The following is a 21583-nucleotide window of genomic DNA, read 5'->3' on the forward strand; positions in this document are numbered from 1 at the left end:
ACGGATAAGCATAACCTGCTCAAGATCAATTGAAAATATGCTCTCAAGCACAGTATGGTTTAGTCAAGCATGCTTTGAATTTAAAAGCTAACTGTGGACCGCTGATTAGAATACATTAATGTTGTTGGTCTTCCCTGAAATCTCCATCCTTAAAATCCACAGTAATAGCTGCTAAAGTTTGACAGCAGGCATGAGGGATGTTCTCGACATTGTGTCCAAAATATCAATAATTTTAGGTATAATGCAAAGGCAGACATCCTTGTACTTTTATTCTATCTGTTTTTATTAACAGATTGCAAACCAACTTGGTGCATACTGCCACCTGCTGTATTGGAGTTGCAGGTGCACTCGAGTACGGAACAATATTACCACATGTAATATACATATGAATGCTGGCCAGTGGGGGACAATTGTAGCTTAGGACAGTTCAAAGCAATCATGCCTAGTGTATAAGCACTGTAAATGTTGTTTTTTTATACTGGTGCAAAGTACTACAGTTTTCAAACCATAACCTAAAAAACAGCCTTTTTCAAGTCTTCCATTGTTAAGGGCTTATTGAGTATTTAAAGCCTTTAGAGATCCTAAAGACAGGAACCTGAAAATTTAAAGCATTTTATGCAACGTGACACATTTCCAAATGAAATAACATATTTGGATCAGTTTTAATATATGTCAATTATGCAAAATCTGACCAAGAACATGATCTTACAAGGTAAAGGTCAGCTTTGATTTCAGATTGTATTTAAGGAGTAAGGAGAGAGGAGGCTTTGATAAATATTAATTAACTTTGTAATCACACTGTGTCCTGTTTGTCTAAGACCAGTGATAGATGATACCGTGCAATGGGTCAACAGTAAGTGACACTGAGTCAAAGTGATGTTTCAGTAAACACGAATGTCTCATTTGGAGTACATTTAATGTCGACGCATCTGTCCTGACATCCTGTTATTGCAACCTCACAAGATACATAGATGAGATAACAAAGTAATATTAAATAAATGTAATAAATAAATACAATTTTCATTTATATCATACAAATAGTTCAAATGATTTCCTGGAAAAGAATGCGAGTGAAACATCACAAAAGTTTGTCTAATGTAATAATTTTTATATCAATTTTAATTTTAATATTATTTATTTTAATAATAAACATACATTTGTTTCAAAATATATAAATTGTTACAAATTCACTATTGGTTGGATCAGTTGTGCATTTAGATATATGGAGTTTATTATACAAGTAAAAAAAAAAAATACAGTATACTCATAGACTTATCAGAAACTGCAGCTCCACATTGTGGCCAGAATTATGAAGCACAATCTAATTACTGCTGGAATGTAAAGGCCTGGCTTCACTGATTTGTTACCATCATATATTTTTACAGTAATATAAAGTGGAGCAAAAAAGTATTTATTCAGCCACCAATTGTGCAAGTTCTCCCACTTAAAAAGATGAGAGAGGCCTGTAATTTTCATCATAGGTATACCTCAACTATAAGAGACAAAATGAGAAAAAAAATCCAAAAAATCACATTATAGAAATTGGCAAATTCCTCTGTAAAACAAGTATTTCGTCACCTACAAACAAGCAAGATTTCTGACTTAGACATACAAGACCACTGATAATCTCCCTCGATCTGGGGCTTCATGCAAGATCTCACCCCGTGAGGTAAAAATGATAGTGAATAAAGAGAGCTGGGACCAAAGTAACAAAGGCTGCGGCGCCATGGACTCAAATCCTGCAGTGCCAGACGTGTCCCCCTGCTTAAGCCAGTACATGTCCAGGCCCGTCTGAAGTTTGCTAGAGAGCGTTTGGATGATCCAGAGAGGATTGGGAGAATGTCATATGGTCAGATGAAACCAAAATAGAACTTCGTGTTTGGAGAAGAAAGAATGCTAAGTTGCATCCAAAGAACACCATACCTACTGTGAAGCATGGGGGTGGAAACATTATGCTTTGGGGCTGTTTTTCTGCAAAGGCACCAGGACAACTAATCCGTGTAAAGGAAAGAACTAATGGGGCCATGTATCGTGTTTTTGAGGGAAAACCTCCTTCCATCAGCAAGGGCATTAAAGATGAAACATGGCTGGTTCTTTCAGGATGACGATGATCTCAAACACACAGCCCGGGCAACGAGGGAGTGGCTTCATAAGAAGCATTTCAAGGTCCTGGAGTGTCCTAGCCAGTCTCCAGATCTCAACCCCATAGAAAATCTTTGGAGGGAGTTGAAAGTCCGTGTTGCCCAGCAACAGCTCCAAAACATCACTGCTCTAGAGGAGATCTGCATGGAGGAATCAGCAACAGTGTGTGAAAACCTTGTAAAGACTTACTGAAAACTTATAGAATACCTTGTTATATACCCTTTCTACAACAAAGTATTGAGATGAAATTTTGTTATTGACCAAATACTTATTTTCCACCATAATTTGCAAATAAATTCTTTAAAATCCTACAATGTGATTTTCTGGATTTTTTTTTTTCTTATTTTGTCTAGTATAGTTGATGTATACCTATGATGAAAACTACAGGCCTCTCTCATCTTTTTAAGTGAGAGAACAATTGGTGGCTGCATAAATACTTTTGTTGCCCCACTGCAATAAAAAAATTATAACCCATTTTTAGCACATAGCTTCAGCACTATTTAAATGGTGCTCCACATAAGCATATTTAAATTGTGGTAATCAACACTTATGTTACATATTCCATAAGAGACGCTGATTTATCATTTATGGCAAAACTCCAGCCAAAAATGGAACTGTAAATTACAGCTTTTATTATCTTCATGACCTGATTTTATGTGTTGTTGTTTCATGTCTTATTATCCATTCCTATTAACAAAGAAAGGCTGATGAGGACTTGTTGGACAACCTGTTCCAGATTCATTCCTCATTCCAGTGTGCCCATCTCTTCTCTTATAGTAAGGCCTTCCACAAGATGTTGGAGCGTGGCTGTGGGGATTTGTTTTCTTGATATTGGGATGTTGAGTAGTTCATTCCAACAGTAATGGTGCGGTGGGATTGAGTTCAGTCAGGACAATACACAATAATTCCTTCACTCCAACATTTACACACCACGTCTTCATGACTTTGTGGGTCTCACTGGGGTGTCATCAGGCTGGATAAGGGTTTGGACCACATAGTTCCAGTGAAGAGAAACTGCGATGCTGCAGCAAAGAAAGACATTTTATACAATTGTGTGCCTCCAAAGTTTAGGAATCACTTGTGGGTGTGATTTCTGGGTGTCCGTATACTTTTGGCTGTATAGCATAAAATGAGAGTGGATATTATTTATATTTAATTTTGAGATACTGACACGACACTGTAGTTACTGTAGGTAATCTGTTCCAGCCACCCAGAATCTTTCCACTTACTTACCCACTCATCACCTATACTGCTTACTCCTGGAGCCTATCCCAGGAGACTTTGGGCACGAGGCGGGGTACACCCTGGACGGGGTGTCAATCCATCACAGGGCACACACACACACACAAACAAATGAATACACACACATAAACACACTTACTCACTCATTCACATATTGTAGGCAATTTAGGGATGGCTATTAGTCTAATCTGCACATTTTTGGACTGTGGAACGAAACCGGATTACCAGGAGGAAACCCACTTAGCACAAGGAGAACATGCAAACTCCATGCACACAGAGGCGGGAATCAAACCTGGCTGGGAATCGAACCTTGACCCTGATGGTGCAAGGCAACAGTGCTAACAACTAAACCACTTGCCGCCCAGAATATTACCAATATTACCAATATTTTCAACACTTTAATTACATTTTTGCATTTGAAAACAACCAAAACATTTAGAAAAGGCTTGTAAATGAAGTAGAATATGAAATAAATAGACGTAAAGCCTCACTTAACCATAATTTATTATTGCTCTTGGGACCGGCTGCGGTAAAACTGAAACGAAAAAAAAAAAAAAGCGGTTCCCTTTTCTTCTTCCTAACGTCCTTGCTAAAATTTTTGGCACCCATGGTGCTGTGTCTTCACTAAATCTTGTACAAAATGCAAAAAACCTTTAAAATAAAGGCGTTATTGCTTTGCTTGGCTTTTCACTGAGGTAAACAAGTTTTGTACGGCGCTGGGACGTACAGTAGGCTACTGTACGGTTAACGTAGCCAGCGCTCGCTTTGGCTCGTTCGGTCAATTGTATGCCAAAAAGGCGACATTTGCAGAAGGACCACTATGTTATATACTTTATATAAAAACAAGTGTAATCAGATTTAATGGTATCAGTGTTTTTCTGGTCATATAGTAAAATCATGTATGTTGATAAAAAAAAACAATTCAATTCACTTTCAGTAAAATAAACTCGTGTCAGGTGACCTGAGTAAACGTGATACATTGGTTTAAACAGTTTATTTTTAGAAAGACATGAGCGTTCATGGAATTTGGACAGGAATGACAGGAATGCTGCTAACGCTAACGTGCTAACACGCTAACGCCACAGCTACAACAATGGCGGGCGGGAGTGACGTCAGACCGTAGGAGGGCGTGAGGCGGAAGTGGCGCATGCGCAGTGGGGACGCAGGACTGACATCTCCGAGCAGTGCTGCAACATCCAGCGCGTCCGGGCTTCATCCTCTCCGTGCGCGTGTCCTGTGTGTGTGTGTGTATGTGTATGTGTGAGTGTGTATGAGTGTGTTAGTGAGTGTGTGTGAGTGTGTCCATCTGCGGGGACGCGATTATTATCATCACAGCACAGGAGTGTAAACACGGAGAGCCGACATGTCTGTAGCGAACGACTTCGGGAATCCGTTACGGAAATTTAAACTTGTGTTTTTAGGAGAACAGAGCGGTGAGTAATGATCACACACACACACACACACACACACACACACACACGAATTACATGCGCGTCACAGTCGGATTCAGCTTCATACGTCTCAACACACACACACACACACACACACCTGTCATGATGTCCTATAATAATAATAATAATAATAATAATATCAACACACCTGATCATTATCAATATTTATACATTTATTTGAATCCTCTATTTCTTTATCAATTTACATTTCCTCTACAGTGACATCACGTCATATAACAACAAAAACAACAACAACAATAACAATGCTAATAATAACAACAATAATAAATATTTCTCTAATGGTGATATTAAAGGTGCTGATATTGATGTTGGTGTTGATTCTGGCGCAGTGTAACCATGAGAATAAATCACACACACACACACACACACACACACACACACACACCTTGCAAAATGCTTATAATAATAATAATAATAATAATATAAACCTAGGGTTAAAATACAATGCAGAATGATGTTGTAAAAAAGGACAGAAGAGCAGAGAGAGAGAGAGAGAGAGAGAGAGAAAAGGAGAGAAAGAGAGAGAGAGAGAGAGAGAGAGACACACCCAGACTGGTAGGGTAGCATTCAGCAACCTGGCAACCCTCACCTCACCCTCTATACATAATATATATAAAAATATATATAAAATCAGGTTTAAGCTGTCACAGTTGGAAACCAGACAAGAAAAAGCTATTAAATCAGTTTTTTTATTTGTTATGTTGTACATATCAAGCAGCAAAATTCTTAATCTAAACAAGATGTTAATCTATTCATCTATACGACACGATGTAATCCATGTAATTAACAGAAATGTAACACCACACGTACAGAAGTCCTGAGATTCTGTAAGATATGAGTCACAGCAGACGCTCACACTGATTTCGCAGCACTCGTGTAAACGCCGGATATTAATCCGATACCAATTAAACGTCCCTTAATGTCAGTTGTCAGAGCTGATGATGTTCTTACGCAGGGATGACTTCCTCCTTTAGTGCAGCCATTGTTCTGATAGACTGCTCTTAGTGTCCAGAGAAAAGTCGAGTGTGTTAGGTCGGGTTCGGTTTCATTTTCTATTGTTATTGTAGTATCACCCTCTTGGGTCTGAAATAAAAAGAATAATATCAGATATTCATATAAGGAACAGACTGTAGGCTCACGCACTATGGTGTTGTAGTATTGCTTTTATCAAATTGTATTACCCAATTAAGCTGATTTAAAAAAAAAAGTATGATGATGATGATGATGACTAATAACATACTTTTATTATTAATAGTAATAATGACATGATCCACCCAAATCACAGCTCATTACACAACACTGCAATAAATGAAGAACAAGATTTGATGGGTTTCTTATATGATTACTATTTTCTTAAAAAAAATAATCCTATGTATTTTATGGGTTTTTTAAAACTCAATTCCAATCAAAACATTATATTATATGATATTGATTTCTTTTAAATGACCTTTCCGGCCCACCTGCAGTACCTTCACAATCCACTAGGAGCATGAAAACAGATACTTCCGTGTGCATATACAGGTACAGTTATACTGTATCTCATCCATCCAACTAGGGACCGTGGAGGCCGGTGGTGATTACCATTGTATTTATTCCCCATTTTTCACAGCTGTGGTAGGACCTCCGGTCAACATTCACACAATCATACTCCGAGGAAACCCACCAAACACAGGGAGAACCTGCAAACAGATCCCAAGGTGGGAATCGAACCCAGACCCTGAAGGTGCAAGGCGACAGACAGTGCTAACCACTAAGTCGCCGTGTTGCCGTACAGTTACATATGACTGGTTTAAAAAGCGATATTCTCTAACGTCTGCACATGACCGCGTGCTTGCAGCCGCTCAACCCGCGCGCTCACTTTGTTTATAATCCTGCAAGTGGCACTCTTTAAACTATTTACATGTTTTCATTCTGTATGATAGGAGTGAATTATATGCTAAGTTTGATTAGAAATAATAATTCTGGCGGATGACAGAGATACATACTGCTCAGTAACAATGTTAAACTCTCGTATTTGAAGTTAAGTTGTGATTTTTAAATGATTCTAATTGGAAAGTGTAATATTGAATCGGGATATTTATAAAATCATGATACAGGATCTTAATTTTAATCGACTCAGCACCGAGGTATCATAATAATATCGTATCAAGAGGTGCCCGCTGGTTCTCCGCCCCCCCTGCTGTCCACAGGCTCACCTATCGACACTAACTATTGACATAGAAACCTAACTGAAATGTACTTCGACTAACTGAATAATTTAATGTCAATTTATCAATGTTATAATCAAGCCCTGCCCACTTTTTTGACCCCACCCCTTAACCACCCTTTGATCTATAATAGTGTCCTTAGTTAAACAATCATTTTCTCCATTGAAGTTTATCAAAGACGGTCCTTGAGTGTGTATCGTGTCTCTTGTTAGTCCTGTTCTTTGTTTTTTTGGTTTGAGGAACAGGACCAACCTGTGCGGCGTGAACACTCCCTGTGTGTGTGTGTGTGTGTGTGTGTGTGAGTGTGTGTCTGAGTTTCATTTAGGAATGTTGTGTCATGTGAGAATCCTAAAGAATTCCTAAAATAATCAGCTCATAGTTTTAGCCACAGCAGCGCGTGATCCCCGGTACGGACAGATCATTTTAATAACGATCATCTTCTGTTGCAGTGTGTGATATTATGGTAGTAGTGTGTGTTTAGCGTGTCTGAATGGAACCCTGGTGTGTTTGCTTTCTGACCAATAAAAGAGTTTTTATGAGGATTCCAGTTTAACACATCTCTCAGCAAACAGAGTGACAATAGTGTACAATGTTACGCTGATGGCTAATAAGCATTTACCAGGAAATAGTCTTTGATGCCATATACTGTATACTGTACAGAACACTTACTCACTCATCTTCTATACCGCTTTATTCTGTATTCAGGGTCACGGGCACCTGGAGCCTATCCCAGAAGACTTAGGGCACGAGACGGGGTACACCATGGACAGGGTGCCAATCCATCGCAGGGCACACACACACACACACTATGGGCAATTTGGGAACGTCAATTAAACTTACCTACATGTCTTTGGAATGTGGGAGGAAACCCACCAAGCATGGAGAGAACATGCAAACTCCATGCACATGCAGAGACGGGAATCGAGCCCGGACTCTGGAGGTGCAAGGCGACAGTGCTAACCACTACACCATCGTGCCGTGCAGTTCAGAACAGTGACAGTAATTTCTTCACATATCTCAGATATCTAGGAAGCCGAGGTCAGACTACAGGGTCAGCCATGCAGCACAAGGAGATTCAAAAAGCTCTATGAAAACTCAATAAAAAATATCAGAGTGTGTTGGAGTTGAAGAGCTTTTAGAGCCCTGACTGAACGCAACCCCACTGAACCATTAGCTTTGGGATGAACTGGAGCCTCCTCGACATCCCGACATCAGCGCATGAGCTCACTAATGCTTTTTAAGAACATGTGACATTGAACACAAATCAAAATTATCTCTTTGACTGAAGAGAAGAGTGGAGCGCGTTATAACAGCACATCTGGAATGTCCCGTTCAACAATGACATACAGTATGGGTGTGTTAGACAAGGGTGCACAAACTTTTGGCCTTTTGGTTTTGAATTTTACAAATTTTCACAAAAAATACACTATATGGAGAAAAGTATTACTGCACTGACATTGTGTCCAAAAACACACACTTATACCATATGGAGTCGTTTCCACTTTTGCAGCCTACACTCCCCTTGGAAAGCCGTCCACAAGATGTTGGAGCGTTTCTGTGGGAATTCGTGTCCATTCTGTAGAGCATTTATGAGGTCAGGCACTGATCTTTGGTCGTGAAGGCCTGGCTCGCAATTTTTGTTCCAGTTCCTCCCAAAGGTGCTCGATAGGGTTGAGGTCAGGGCTCTGTGTTGGGGCCGGTCGAGTTCTTCATCATTCTCATCAAACCATGTCTTTATAGTCCTTGTTTTGTGCACTGGGGCTCAGTCATGTTGGAATAAAAAAGGACCTTCACCAAACTGTTAGAAGCATAGCATTGTCCAAGATGTCTTGGTATGCTGAAGCATTAGGATTCCCCTTCACTGGGGGTAAGGGCCTCGATTGATTGAAAGACCTGAATTTAATAGTTAACAGACTTCGACAAATACATTTCTCCTGATAATGTAGATAAAATTACCCACCCACAAAGTCTAAGAAAACCTGACAGAACCTTAGCGAAGTAGCTTAGATGAGCTAAAAGGAAAAAAGGAAAAAAATTTCTTCTCCATTAGGCGATGTTCGGAAATCAATAATAGTGTCCAGGAAGACACACAGCCAAATACACACACAGACGACCCATGTTTGGGGCCAACATGTTACTACTGTAGGCCGAGACACGCCCCTCAGTGGGTGGGGCTTATACTGTTCAGTATGGAAAAACACAACACGAGTACAGGATGTCGGCAAAATGTTTTTCCTGGAACTGATGAAGAGTAACAAGAAAAATGATTCCTTAATTTATATTTGTTTGCATTTGAGGTGGTAAAACATTGCAGTTCTTTAGTAATCCTGCAGGTGGCACACTAAACTATTCACACACTCTCACTCTCAATTTGAGTTCTTTTGCGTATGTTGCATCAGTGATGTTTTCTTCTCTGGTTTTATGTTTCAGTTGGAAAAACGTCCCTGATCACACGGTTCATGTATGACAGCTTCGACAGCACTTACCAGGTACTGTATTTAAATAAATAATAATCCACTCTGTGTCCTGATGTCTGTTGTCTCCGACGTCACCGACCTGCTGTTCTTCTGTCTGTAGGCCACCATTGGGATCGACTTCTTATCAAAAACCATGTACCTGGAAGATCGAACGGTAAGAGTCCTTCATGGGCCCTAATATCTGACCTTCATTACTGAGTGAACAATGTTTTTTGTATCTACACAAATTCTATATTTTCCCGCTTAAGCTCCCATGTGTGGTCACTGGCGATCGTGTGGATAAAAGCTAGTCGCAAAATGAAAACCTTTTTATCTGCCATCTGGAGCCGAGCGCGTTTTGTTCTCAGTGTATAATGTTACATTTTATAAACTCTTCATCTGGTTTAAACACCACTGTATATAATTCACACGCCTTTATGCCAGCAGGAGCGCAAAGCAAGCCAGGACTTTATACTAACGAACCAAAACTACTGTATTATTCCATGCCTTGGTCTGAACCGGGAGACGGGAGCTACATGTGTGAACACACCCGAAAATTAACCTCATTTTAATTATCAGCTCAAGACACGTTGTCTAAGTCAAAGGAAATAAATGTAGCCCGGTTACTGCAAAACTGCCCAATCTGGAAACACTGCTCGCTCAGGCCTGCACAGCCAGACAAGATAAATTGATCAAATAAATAAGGTATTTTTTCCTCCCAGAACATTGTATACTTTTTCCTTTCATCAAAAACGAATGGAAAAATAGCCTGGGAGTTTTGAGATCCGTTATACCGCTAAGCTGTCGAACGCACGCTGCTGTCGTCTCGCTCTGTCCTCATTCAACACCGAGGCTGTTAAAAACCGCTACGTCATTAATTGTATTAAAAAAAGTACAAACTATATTACACATCAGCTAACATGCAAGTGCGCCCTCTTGTGGTGTTAGTAGATCTGTGAACTATGGAGTATTATTATGCCAAACAAATGTTACCTGGTTAATAAATCTTTCTTGGTTAAATCTAAATTTCAATCTGAACCAAATGAACCAAACAATGATTAATCATTACCATGTTTCATTTTTGCTAGTAAATATGATCGCTGGATTTACTTTTAATACCTATATCGCTGTCACATGACCCGGCTGCAGCAGTGATTACTAGCACACATTAGCTGTTGCCCTAGCTAGTGAAATTATAAAATTGAATATCACTAGAGCTTTACCTACATAGAGGTGAGGAATCCCTGTGGAAGTGGAAGTGGAGCTCCAGGAAGTCCTGGTTTAAGAAAGACTGGTATAAATGTTATTCTGTGCCGCAGGTGAGGTTACAGCTGTGGGACACGGCGGGACAGGAGCGCTTCAGGAGCCTCATCCCCAGCTACATACGAGACTCTACTGTGGCTGTGGTGGTGTACGACATCACAAGTAAGACACACACAAGCAGATATGCACACACTCTTTTCTCTTTTCTAGACCAGACTAACTTTGTGAAAATAAAGTGCAGAACCTCGCATCATCTCCAAAAATTTAAGAGATATAAAATTGTATCGCAAAAAAAGACTGAAAAACAATAATTAAGATTAACAGGTCGAGATGATATTAAAGATACAGTCTTTTCGTAGACTGTTCAGAAACCAAAACATTTGTAATATAGTGTTTCTTATGCACTAGTACACTCACTCCTGGACACTGCTCAATGTCACGGGGCTCTCCTGGTTCTCCCCCATCTTGTGGATGCAGGAAACTACTAAAATGAATAAAAACGCTGTTTCCTGGCGGTTAGGATCCACTAGGTTGCATGACCGCTACCTTCTGGTTTTGAACTTCCTCATCTTCCTTTTGGTTCCATCACCCTTAAGGAACTTATCAAATACTTTCCTTCTAGTCCTGTTTCTCCTAAAATAAAAACAAAATTCTCTGTGTATCTCTTTAAACACCCTCTCACTAGCTTTCTTCTCTCATGCCTTGGTCATAACACTCTTGCTAAGCTCTCGTTGTATTCGCGTGCCTCTCATTGAGCACTTCTCAGTTCTCCTCGTTCCCATATGAGCGCTCTTCATTCTCACAGATTGTCGGACTTTCCTTGTTCCCTTTGTACACTTACTCTTGCAGAGAACATCTTGTCCTCATCGAAGATTTCCTCATATCCATACACCCAGCTGTTCTAGGTCACAGAGGTTTCAAGATTTCTCGTCAAACACCTACCTGTATGTATGTATGAAAGGGGCTATAGTAAGTCGCGATGTACTATGTAAACGTCATCAGTAGTAATTGACATTTACAGTACAGACTTCAAGCATAGTACGGTGATGAGACTCTAAGCTTCAGTAAAACACTGAAAAGCAAACGTTTTAAAGAAGTCCATACATCCGTAAATGGCCGAGGTGGCTCGGAGCCCACTGTAGTCCTGAACATCGTGAACATGCCGCAAGTCGAACGTCTGATCATTCGCCAACACCACTTGCACGTTACAGGAACCCAGCTGGGAGTTCTACCTTGATGGTGTCCAAGCACTAGTGAAAAACTGGCATAAGTGCTTAGAATAAGGGGATTATATATAGAAAAAAAGGAAGTTTTTACTCTCAGGACTGTGTTCTGTTATTCTGTCCAATCAAAAGTCCCACTTTGACTTTGATGGTCCTCGTTCTTTATCATTGTCTCAGATTACAAATGATAAAATTTTCACCAGACTCTTGTCTGAGCATTCGCATGACACAGATGTGTCTGTTTCCAGATGTGAATTCCTTTCAGCTGACCTCCAAATGGATCGATGATGTCAGGACGGAGAGAGGAAGTGATGTCATCATCATGCTGGTCGGCAACAAGACAGACTTGGAGGAGAAGAGGTACAGCTCTCAGATTTATGAAGATCATGAACATGTGATGTAGGATGTTTCTAACAAATATGTGGGCGAAGTCAATGCAAATGTATTGATTTGAAAAAGTTTCATATTTTTCATGTCCTGTAGTGTATATTCTTCCTTCAGTAACTTGCAATGGTTGCAATTTTCCCTATTTATTTATAAAACTTCCAGTTATAATTATATTTAATGTTCTTCCAACCTCCCTTACATCTCTAAGTTCTCCCTTACATTATAGCAGCTGTAAACACTTATTTCCTCACCAGGCTCTTTTTATTTTATTATTTTATTTATTAAAAAGACAAAATGTAGCTTGTCTCATTACTGAAAAGCCACAACTTTTGTCCTGAAAATATCCGAAAACTCTTTACAATGTGCTGACACTGGAGACTCCTTCCATAAATGTTAATTAAAAACACCTTCTAACCAATCAGAGAGCAGGACTCAGTAGCAGAAGCACAGTGGTTTAGCGGTCAGCCCTGTTGCAACACATCTGTAGGGCTGGGGGTCCATACGTCTGTGTGTGTAGTTTGTAAGTTTGCCTCATGCATGGTGGGTTTCCTCAGTGTACTCCGGTTTCCTCCCACAGTCCAAAGACACGCTCTCTAGGTTGATTGGCGTTACAAGATTGCCCGTAGACTGGGCGTGTGAGTGTGTTTGTGCCCTGTGAAAGGTTGGCACCCTGTCCAGGGTGTACCCCAATGGTGTAGGCTCCAGGCCCCACACAGTCCTACACCAGAAAACGGGTGCAGGTACAGGTATTTGGGTGTGTTCTGGGTCTCCTGATGGTGTTTATATGCACATCTTTTAGGCAGATCACTATCGAGGAAGGAGAGCAGAGAGCTAAAGAGCTGAACGTCATGTTCATTGAGACGAGCGCTAAAACCGGCAGCAATGTCAAACAGGTGAGACTGCTCATACACTCCTTCTCATACACTCCTTCTCATACACTCCTCCTCATACACTCCTCCTCATACACACCTCTTCATACACGCCTCTTCATACACACCTCTTCATACACGCCTCCTCATACACGCCTCCTCATACACACCTCTTCATACACTCCTCCTCATACACTCCTCCTCATACACTCCTCCTCATACACACCTCTTCATACACTCCTCCTCATACACACCTCTTCATACACACCTCCTCATACACACCTCTTCATACACGCCTCCTCATACACTCCTCCTCATACACTCCTCCTCATACACACCTCTTCATACACTCCTCCTCATACACGCCTCCTCATACACTCCTCCTCATACCCTCATACACTCCTCCTCATACACTCCTCTTCATACACTCCTCCTCATACACTCCTTCTCATACACTCCTCCTCATACACTCCTCCTCATACACACCTCTTCATACACTCCTCCTCATACACACCTCCTCATACACGCCTCCTCATACACGCCTCTTCATACACGCCTCCTCATACACGCCTCCTCATACACACCTCTTCATACACTCCTCCTCATACACTCCTCCTCATACACTCCTCCTCATACACACCTCTTCATACACTCCTCCTCATACACACCTCTTCATACACGCCTCCTCATACACGCCTCTTCATACACGCCTCCTCATACACTCCTCCTCATACACTCCTACTCATACACACCTCATCATACACTCCTCCTCATACACGCCTCCTCATACACTCCTCCTCATACACACCTCTTCATACACTCCTCCTCATACACTCCTCCTCATACACTCCTCCTCATACACTCCTCCTTATACACACCTCTTCATACACTCCTCCTCATACACTCCTCCTCATACACGCCTCTTCATACACGCCTCCTCATACACACCTCTTCATACACGCCTCCTCATACACGCCTCTTCATACACTCCTCCTCATACACTCCTCCTCATACACTCCTCCTCATACACTCCTCCTCATACACTCCTCCTTATACACACCTCTTCATACACTCCTCCTCATACACTCCTCCTCATACACTCCTCCTCATACACTCCTCCTCATACACACCTCTTCATACACTCCTCCTCATACACACCTCTTCATACACACCTCCTCATACACACCTCTTCATACACGCCTCCTCATACACTCCTCCTCATACACTCCTCCTCATACACACCTCTTCATACACTCCTCCTCATACACGCCTCCTCATACACTCCTCCTCATACCCTCATACACTCCTCCTCATACACTCCTCTTCATACACTCCTCCTCATACACTCCTTCTCATACACTCCTCCTCATACACTCCTCCTCATACACACCTCTTCATACACTCCTCCTCATACACACCTCCTCATACACGCCTCCTCATACACGCCTCTTCATACACGCCTCCTCATACACGCCTCCTCATACACACCTCTTCATACACTCCTCCTCATACACTCCTCCTCATACACTCCTCCTCATACACACCTCTTCATACACTCCTCCTCATACACACCTCTTCATACACGCCTCCTCATACACGCCTCTTCATACACGCCTCCTCATACACTCCTCCTCATACACTCCTTCTCATACACACCTCTTCATACACTCCTCCTCATACACGCCTCCTCATACACTCCTCCTCATACACACCTCTTCATACACTCCTCCTCATACACTCCTCCTCATACACTCCTCCTCATACACTCCTCCTTATACACACCTCTTCATACACTCCTCCTCATACACTCCTCCTCATACACGCCTCTTCATACACGCCTCCTCATACACACCTCTTCATACACGCCTCCTCATACACGCCTCTTCATACACTCCTCCTCATACACTCCTCCTCATACACTCCTCCTCATACACTCCTCCTCATACACTCCTCCTTATACACACCTCTTCATACACTCCTCCTCATACACTCCTCCTCATACACTCCTCCTCATACACACCTCTTCATACACTCCTCCTCATACACTCCTCCTCATACACTCCTCCTTATACACACCTCTTCATACACTCCTCCTCATACACTCCTCCTCATACACTCCTCCTCATACACGCCTCTTCATACACGCCTCCTCATACACACCTCTTCATACACGCCTCCTCATACACGCCTCTTCATACACTCCTCCTCATACACTCCTCCTCATACACTCCTCCTCATACACTCCTCCTTATACACGCCTCTTCATACACTCCTCCTCATACACTCCTCCTCATACACTCCTCCTCATACACTCCTCCTCATACACTCCTCCTCATACACACCTCTTCATACACGCCTCCTCATACACTCCTCCTTATACACACCTCTTCATACACTCCTCCTCATACACTCCTCCTCATACACACCTCTTCATACACTCCTCCTCATACACACCTCTTCATACACGCCTCCTTATACACACCTCTTCATACACGCCTCCTTATACACTTGTATTTAAACACTTGACTTCATGCACTCCCCTTCATACACTGCTTTGCACACACTCTTCTTTTTACACTTCTTTAAAAAAATAACTTAGCTTAGAGTATAGTATTAAGACACTTGGGTAAATTAATTTATAGTTTTGTTAATGTTTCTTTTTTTCTTTGTCTCTCTCTCTCTGTGTCTCTTTTTCTCATTGTCTGTCTGTATGACTTTCTTTCTCTCTGTCTCTCTCTCTTTCTCTCTCTCTCCTGCCGCAGTTGTTTCGGCGAGTAGCTGCTGCTCTACCCGGAATGGAGAATCTGGATGAAACAAACAAGGAGGGCAGTATCCTTTTACACAGAACCTTCTTTAAAAAAAAAATTATCATCATTATCCTTAAACAGTATATATGAAAAAAGGGGTGTGGCCACTGTGCCTGTCAGTCATCTCCTTTGTTTTGCATTATAACAGCTGTAAATTATAAATTATATTGTACAGTACATAAGCTACACATCTGGATGATATTTTTCATATTTGTATACATATTTATACAGATGTTCTCTTGTAAAGCTAGCTACACCACGCTAGCAGCTGGTTTGTGTTTAGGAAAGCTGATCGTACATTTCCTTTAACACTGAACCTCTCAGTGATCGACATCAAGCTGGATAAAGCTCAGGAGCCTCCTGTCAGCGAGAGCAGCTGCTCATGTTAGTACAGCGCCCCTCATGGAAACCTCCACTCACACAACTGCTCGTTCTGTTGCTTCCTGTGGCTCAGCATCCCAACTGGACACAGGCTACGTCTGACTGAACTGAAAGTGATCAAAGCTCTCTCTCTCTCTATCAAAAAAAAAAAAAATCACATCAACCCATCAATTCAGTACCAACATAACGTAAATAATAACTACAAGCCAGAGCTGTTAGAGTGATAAAGGACAAAAGTGATGCGATTATATTGTTTAATGACGCGTTTAAAAGGTTCAGTAGTTCACATGAAATAAGATCCAGGACAGGAAGTTGACAGCAGTGCTTAGGGTCACGTCTTTACTCTCACAATGCATGTAGGCTGAGTTCTTAAGTCAGTCACATCATCTGATTCCCTGCACATCGTTAGAAGTTACTTAAAAGACCTCAGCTGGCCGCTTTAATCTTAAAAATGCGATAAGGAATCATCTTGCACTGATTGGATGATTTATTTCAACCAATAATGAAATTCTCTTTTGCATGTTTTGTCTGCTTCTGTAAATTAAAGTAGCGCTGTTCGAAAAGTCCGATGCATTTTATTCGCGCTGAGTGTCCACGCTGAGGTCTGCCACGCTGTACTGTATTGTAAATAGTATTTCTATTATCATGATTAATATGAACACCCATCATTAGACTTGATATGTGTGTTTGTATGTGTGCGTGTGTATGTAAAATTCCTTTTTCGATTTAATAAGGGCTTCACTCCGTTTGGTTCTCTTCGACACCATTTATGTTTTCTTCCATTTCAGCTCCAATATCAAAGAATGTAGACAAAGAGAACAATTAAATACTCTTAAACCCACCCGATAATTAAGGAAAAATCAGTCTGCAATTAGGATTAAATAAAGAGACTCAGAGCTACGGTTCTGTTTATTTTAACTAAATAGTGTGTCGAAATTTGATTCGCAAACAGTAGAGGAAAAGCCAAATGTTAAGGATTTGGTACAGACAACTGGCATATCAAAGACTCCTGGCCACCAGGGGGTGCTGCAAGAATTTATTGTAATTTTTTTTGGCCATTTAGACTTTCACTGGGCGTCCCCTAGTCGCCTGCAGTAGGATGGCGGTAGTTCAGTTTTAGTTACACCTAACATGCATGTTTATCTTGACTTTTGTCAGAAGTCGTCTAGCTAAGGTAGGTGGGTAGGTAGCAACATCCTACATACTTGCATGTCTTTCTTTGTTTGTAACGATGAGTTGATTAGTGAGTTTTCTTAAGATATCAAATTTGTTCATTGAGTAAAAACATTCATTAGCTTAACTTTTTGTATTTGGGTACATTAGCCATCTAGCAGTAATGTCCTATAACTTTAGAGCGCTATATATGTTAGCAATGAAATACATCATGGATGGTGAAGATGGTAAGAGCTGCTAGGACTGACTGAACAAAATTAACTAAAATACTAATGGTGTTCAAGTATTTTTAGTTCGCTTTCTCTTTAGCTGATTTACTTTATTTACCAATTAAATTTAGCAAAAACAAAAAGTTAGGATTTTGGGAAGACAGTCATTTAATATCTAATGTCTATTTAGTCAAGTTAGCTAGCAATAAAGTCCTGTGGTAATTGTAGCTAGTGAGCTAGTTATGCATTGTGAACTTCAAGCTGCTAATACCTAGGCTAAGTCCTAATACCAATTCACATATCAAGGGTGACTTGTTATTAGCGACTCGTACACACAACAAAAACAGTTGCTGAAAAGTGAGCTTTTTATACTTTTATTTCTGCTAAACATTTTTATGTTTAAATCTGGAAAAGGGAGAAGTAAGTTAAAGAAAAAGTAAGTTAGTATTTTATGTAAACATTCATCTAGAGAAAGCTCTGATTAACAAAGATAGCAAACATTTAGATGCTATCAAACAGCTAGTTTGAAAAAAATAGCATGTTGATTAAACATTAAGGACAGTCACACATCAGGAGACAGTTCCAGTTGGCTAAAAGATTCTGTGAACATTTTAGCTAGCTTAGTTGTCAGTGTCAGTTGGCTAAAAGATTTTGAGAACGTTTAAGCTAGCTAAGTTTTTGCTAAGATCGTCATCTAGCTTAAATATATAAAATGTGAAAAGGTGTCAGATTTCAATTTTGTACCCGTTTTCTTTTATTTACAAAGAAAAAGAAGCTAGTCAAATGAAGACAAAAACATGGCTAACTTTATCATACAGCAACATTTACCTCAGGTTAGCATGAGCTACGGTGTGCCTGGGTTGAAGGATTTGAAAGTTTTTTGTACTATTTTTTTTTTTTTTACTTTCTTTATTGTTGTATTTGCACCAGTGATCTTTTACTTATGTTGCACTTTGTTTCAGTGTCACAAAGTTAAACAAAATGTAATGATTAGCACCATGTTGAGCACACTGGAGAATAATCAAGACGATCACTGTTAGTCAGATGAATGTTAGGGCTCTTAGGATCACAGAGAATGTAAGAAATATCGCCGTGGGTCACGTCCACGCTGTAATATTCAGGTTGTTGCACCGATACGTTAAAGGAATGTGAAATGTTTATTTACTTACCACACTAGTAATAGTATCTTTAATGTTTTACATGTATTTACACTGTTGTCTTAAGTTGACCTAAATGCACTGACACCACTGTGTGTATATAAATATATATAAAAAAACATTTAGTATTTAATTTCAACTACAGTATATTATATTGGGTTGTTTAGTCAGGCTGATAATAGATAAGATATTTGCATTTTCGAAATGGCCGCCGGTACAATGGTCATCAGGAATTATTAGGAAATCTGTAATATTGTATTTATGAGCGCAGCGGACAATTAAAGGAAAGCTGTTAAAGTAAATAGAGTTTAGATTAACCTTTTTATGTAAAGGATCATCTGTCATGTCTTAATGTGTCCATATTTAACCTGAAGCATTGAACTTTTACATTTCACTTTTTCTTGTGACACTAGTGTGCCTTCTTTTAATCTAACACCAAAATGCAAGTGTACGCCAACCTACGTGTGTGTCGTGTTCAAATGGAAGCCTGATACTCTAGGTGTGAACTAGCTACGGCCGATGTTAACGATTTTCCTAGCCACTATGTAGTCATTAGGTTGTTTATAAATATGATACAATGATGGAAACGACTCCAGATTATCAGGAAGCCCAACATTTCTCTCAGATGTGTTGATAAATTCCTAAGAAAATACTTAGGAATGAAGAAACTACACCGTATTTCACTTCGCATCACCTTTTAAACAAAGAAGGATGCATTAATTACGATTACCACAAGAGGGAGTTTGGAAACACAGTAGGCTTCCATCTGAACACAGCGCCAGACACACAAGGATCGCTCGTCATTTCTGAAGCGTAACTGATTGATCTATTTGTGAGGTGTGTTTTCAAGACACACCAACAAGATGAAGAGGCAGGTTTCCAGGTTAAAGTGTTTAGTTTTTTTTTTTGTTGTTAATGTACAGTCAGTGCAGGGCCGTTATCGGACCTGACGGTGTGGGGTCGAGCTGAACACTACAGTTCATTCTGTAAAGCCATTAATAAGCATGACATCTGTCTGAAAAGATTAATAAACTCTGTGTTAAAATCACACACTGATACTGACTCGCTGGTTTCATTTCATTCCTGTGCATTAACAAGTGCCAGTACATATGCATAGTAAAAACTCTTTATTTATTATTTCTTTCCTATGTTTGTGTTTGATGGTGGTAGATGTGCAATGTTTATCAGAGGTGTCAAGGTCGGGTCCTAATCCAGCCGGCCATTTCTTTATTATTCCACTAGGAGGCAACAAAACAAATAAAAACATTCTAATGGTGGTATTTACATTTAGGCATTTGGCAAACGCTCTTTTTCAGAGCGACGTACAAAGGTTCTTCGGTCATTAGATCCTTACACTGTTTCCTAGGTTACCATCAGTCAAACACTATGAAGGGATATTGTTTTTTAGAAAGCTAAAATATTGAGGGTGTAACCAAAATAACTTCTTTAGCAGTTTCCTGTCCTGGTAACAAGACCAGAGGGTGTGTAAATATTTGTGCAGTTTTAAATTGTATCGTTATTATTTGTATTTTTTTTTCTTTCAACTATTATATGAGGGGTGTTCAAGTCAAAGCAGAACTTTTTATTCTACAGAATAACAACACAGTTGTTTATTTCTCTATATAATTACCTGCTACTGTACACTAATGCACTTGTCCCCAGTGCTTGGATACCATCAAGGTAAAAAGTTTTCTTAGCACACCAGAGTTATGATTGGACATCTGGCTGAAACGCTGGCCTCCCAGGAACTCCATTAATGATCCAAACATGTAGAAGTGGCTTTGAGCAAGGTCTCCAAATCTAAGAATGCAGAGGCCCTCTTTAAAAAACAAAAATACTTATTGATGAACTAAAACTTAATTACAATATTGCCAGCTTTTTTTATTTTAAATTATTGTATAAATGGCCACTCTTAGCCCACCAGCGGTCCTCAAGTTGCTAGGGAAACGCCACTGTTAATTATTATGCTAGCACACGCCCACAAATTTATAATCAGCATTAAATATGACTCCTTATTTTTTTTAAGTTATAAGTGATTATTATTTCTTTAATCTATTACTAGTAAATCAGCATTCAATGATTAATTTTGCTTTAAAAGTCTTTTATCAAATGTTATTTGGAACAAGAAACCTCCTGACTTTGAGTCACCTAAAAATTTGCAAAAGAAATTATAAAGAGTATGATTTTATAATTTTTTTAAAATAAGTTTATTATGTTAACATTTTAATTAATTACATGGAATGTAATTTCTTGTAATACCTTGCTTTGAATTTGTTTAAAATGTTTTTGTGTAAAATTAACTTCAAACTCAACCATCAAACAGTTCTGTCTAGAAAAAGATTAGTATATTATTAAATGTATATTTGTAAACAATTTAGTGATTCCTGTCAAACCTTTTACCAGGTTGCCAAATTATTTATTTTTGTTAATATTTTAAAACTGACATTTCATGGGGTGTATTTACTTTATTATATTTCTACCACTGACCTTTTGGTTCTGTTTACAGAAACCAAAGAGTTTATCCGTATCATTTGTTGCTAAGTGTTTGGGAGTGTTTGGGGTTCCCCTGTCCAAAACACATGCTTCAGTTAGTCC

The 21583-nt window shown here is 39.8% G+C and overlaps 1 protein-coding gene across 1 annotated transcript; it reads left to right on the forward strand.

The window, feature by feature from the left end:
* The first annotated feature begins 4558 nt into the window (after positions 1 to 4558).
* On the forward strand, positions 4559 to 20044 carry rab6bb (RAB6B, member RAS oncogene family b). The gene is made up of 8 exons (XM_053507805.1): positions 4559 to 4817; positions 9494 to 9552; positions 9641 to 9694; positions 10839 to 10944; positions 12254 to 12365; positions 13192 to 13285; positions 16024 to 16090; positions 16393 to 20044. The coding sequence occupies exons 1-8, from the start codon at positions 4748 to 4750 to the stop codon at positions 16455 to 16457; spliced, it is 627 nt and encodes a 208-aa protein (XP_053363780.1). The 5' UTR covers positions 4559 to 4747; the 3' UTR covers positions 16458 to 20044.
* Positions 20045 to 21583: the final 1539 nt, after the last annotated feature.

The sequence above is a fragment of the Clarias gariepinus genome, chromosome 11 (genome assembly GCF_024256425.1).
Source record: "Clarias gariepinus isolate MV-2021 ecotype Netherlands chromosome 11, CGAR_prim_01v2, whole genome shotgun sequence".
Lineage (NCBI taxonomy): Eukaryota > Metazoa > Chordata > Actinopteri > Siluriformes > Clariidae > Clarias > Clarias gariepinus.

Bases quoted from the DNA above. Each gene is read 5' to 3' on its own strand.
- rab6bb (XM_053507805.1), top strand. From the start codon at position 4,748: ATGTCTGTAGCGAACGACTTCGGGAATCCGTTACGGAAATTTAAACTT. The intron at 4,818-9,493 runs GTGAGTAATGAT...TTTATGTTTCAG, and splicing joins GTTTTTAGGAGAACAGAGCG to TTGGAAAAACGTCCCTGATC. The intron at 13,286-16,023 runs GTGAGACTGCTC...CTCCTGCCGCAG, and splicing joins CCGGCAGCAATGTCAAACAG to TTGTTTCGGCGAGTAGCTGC.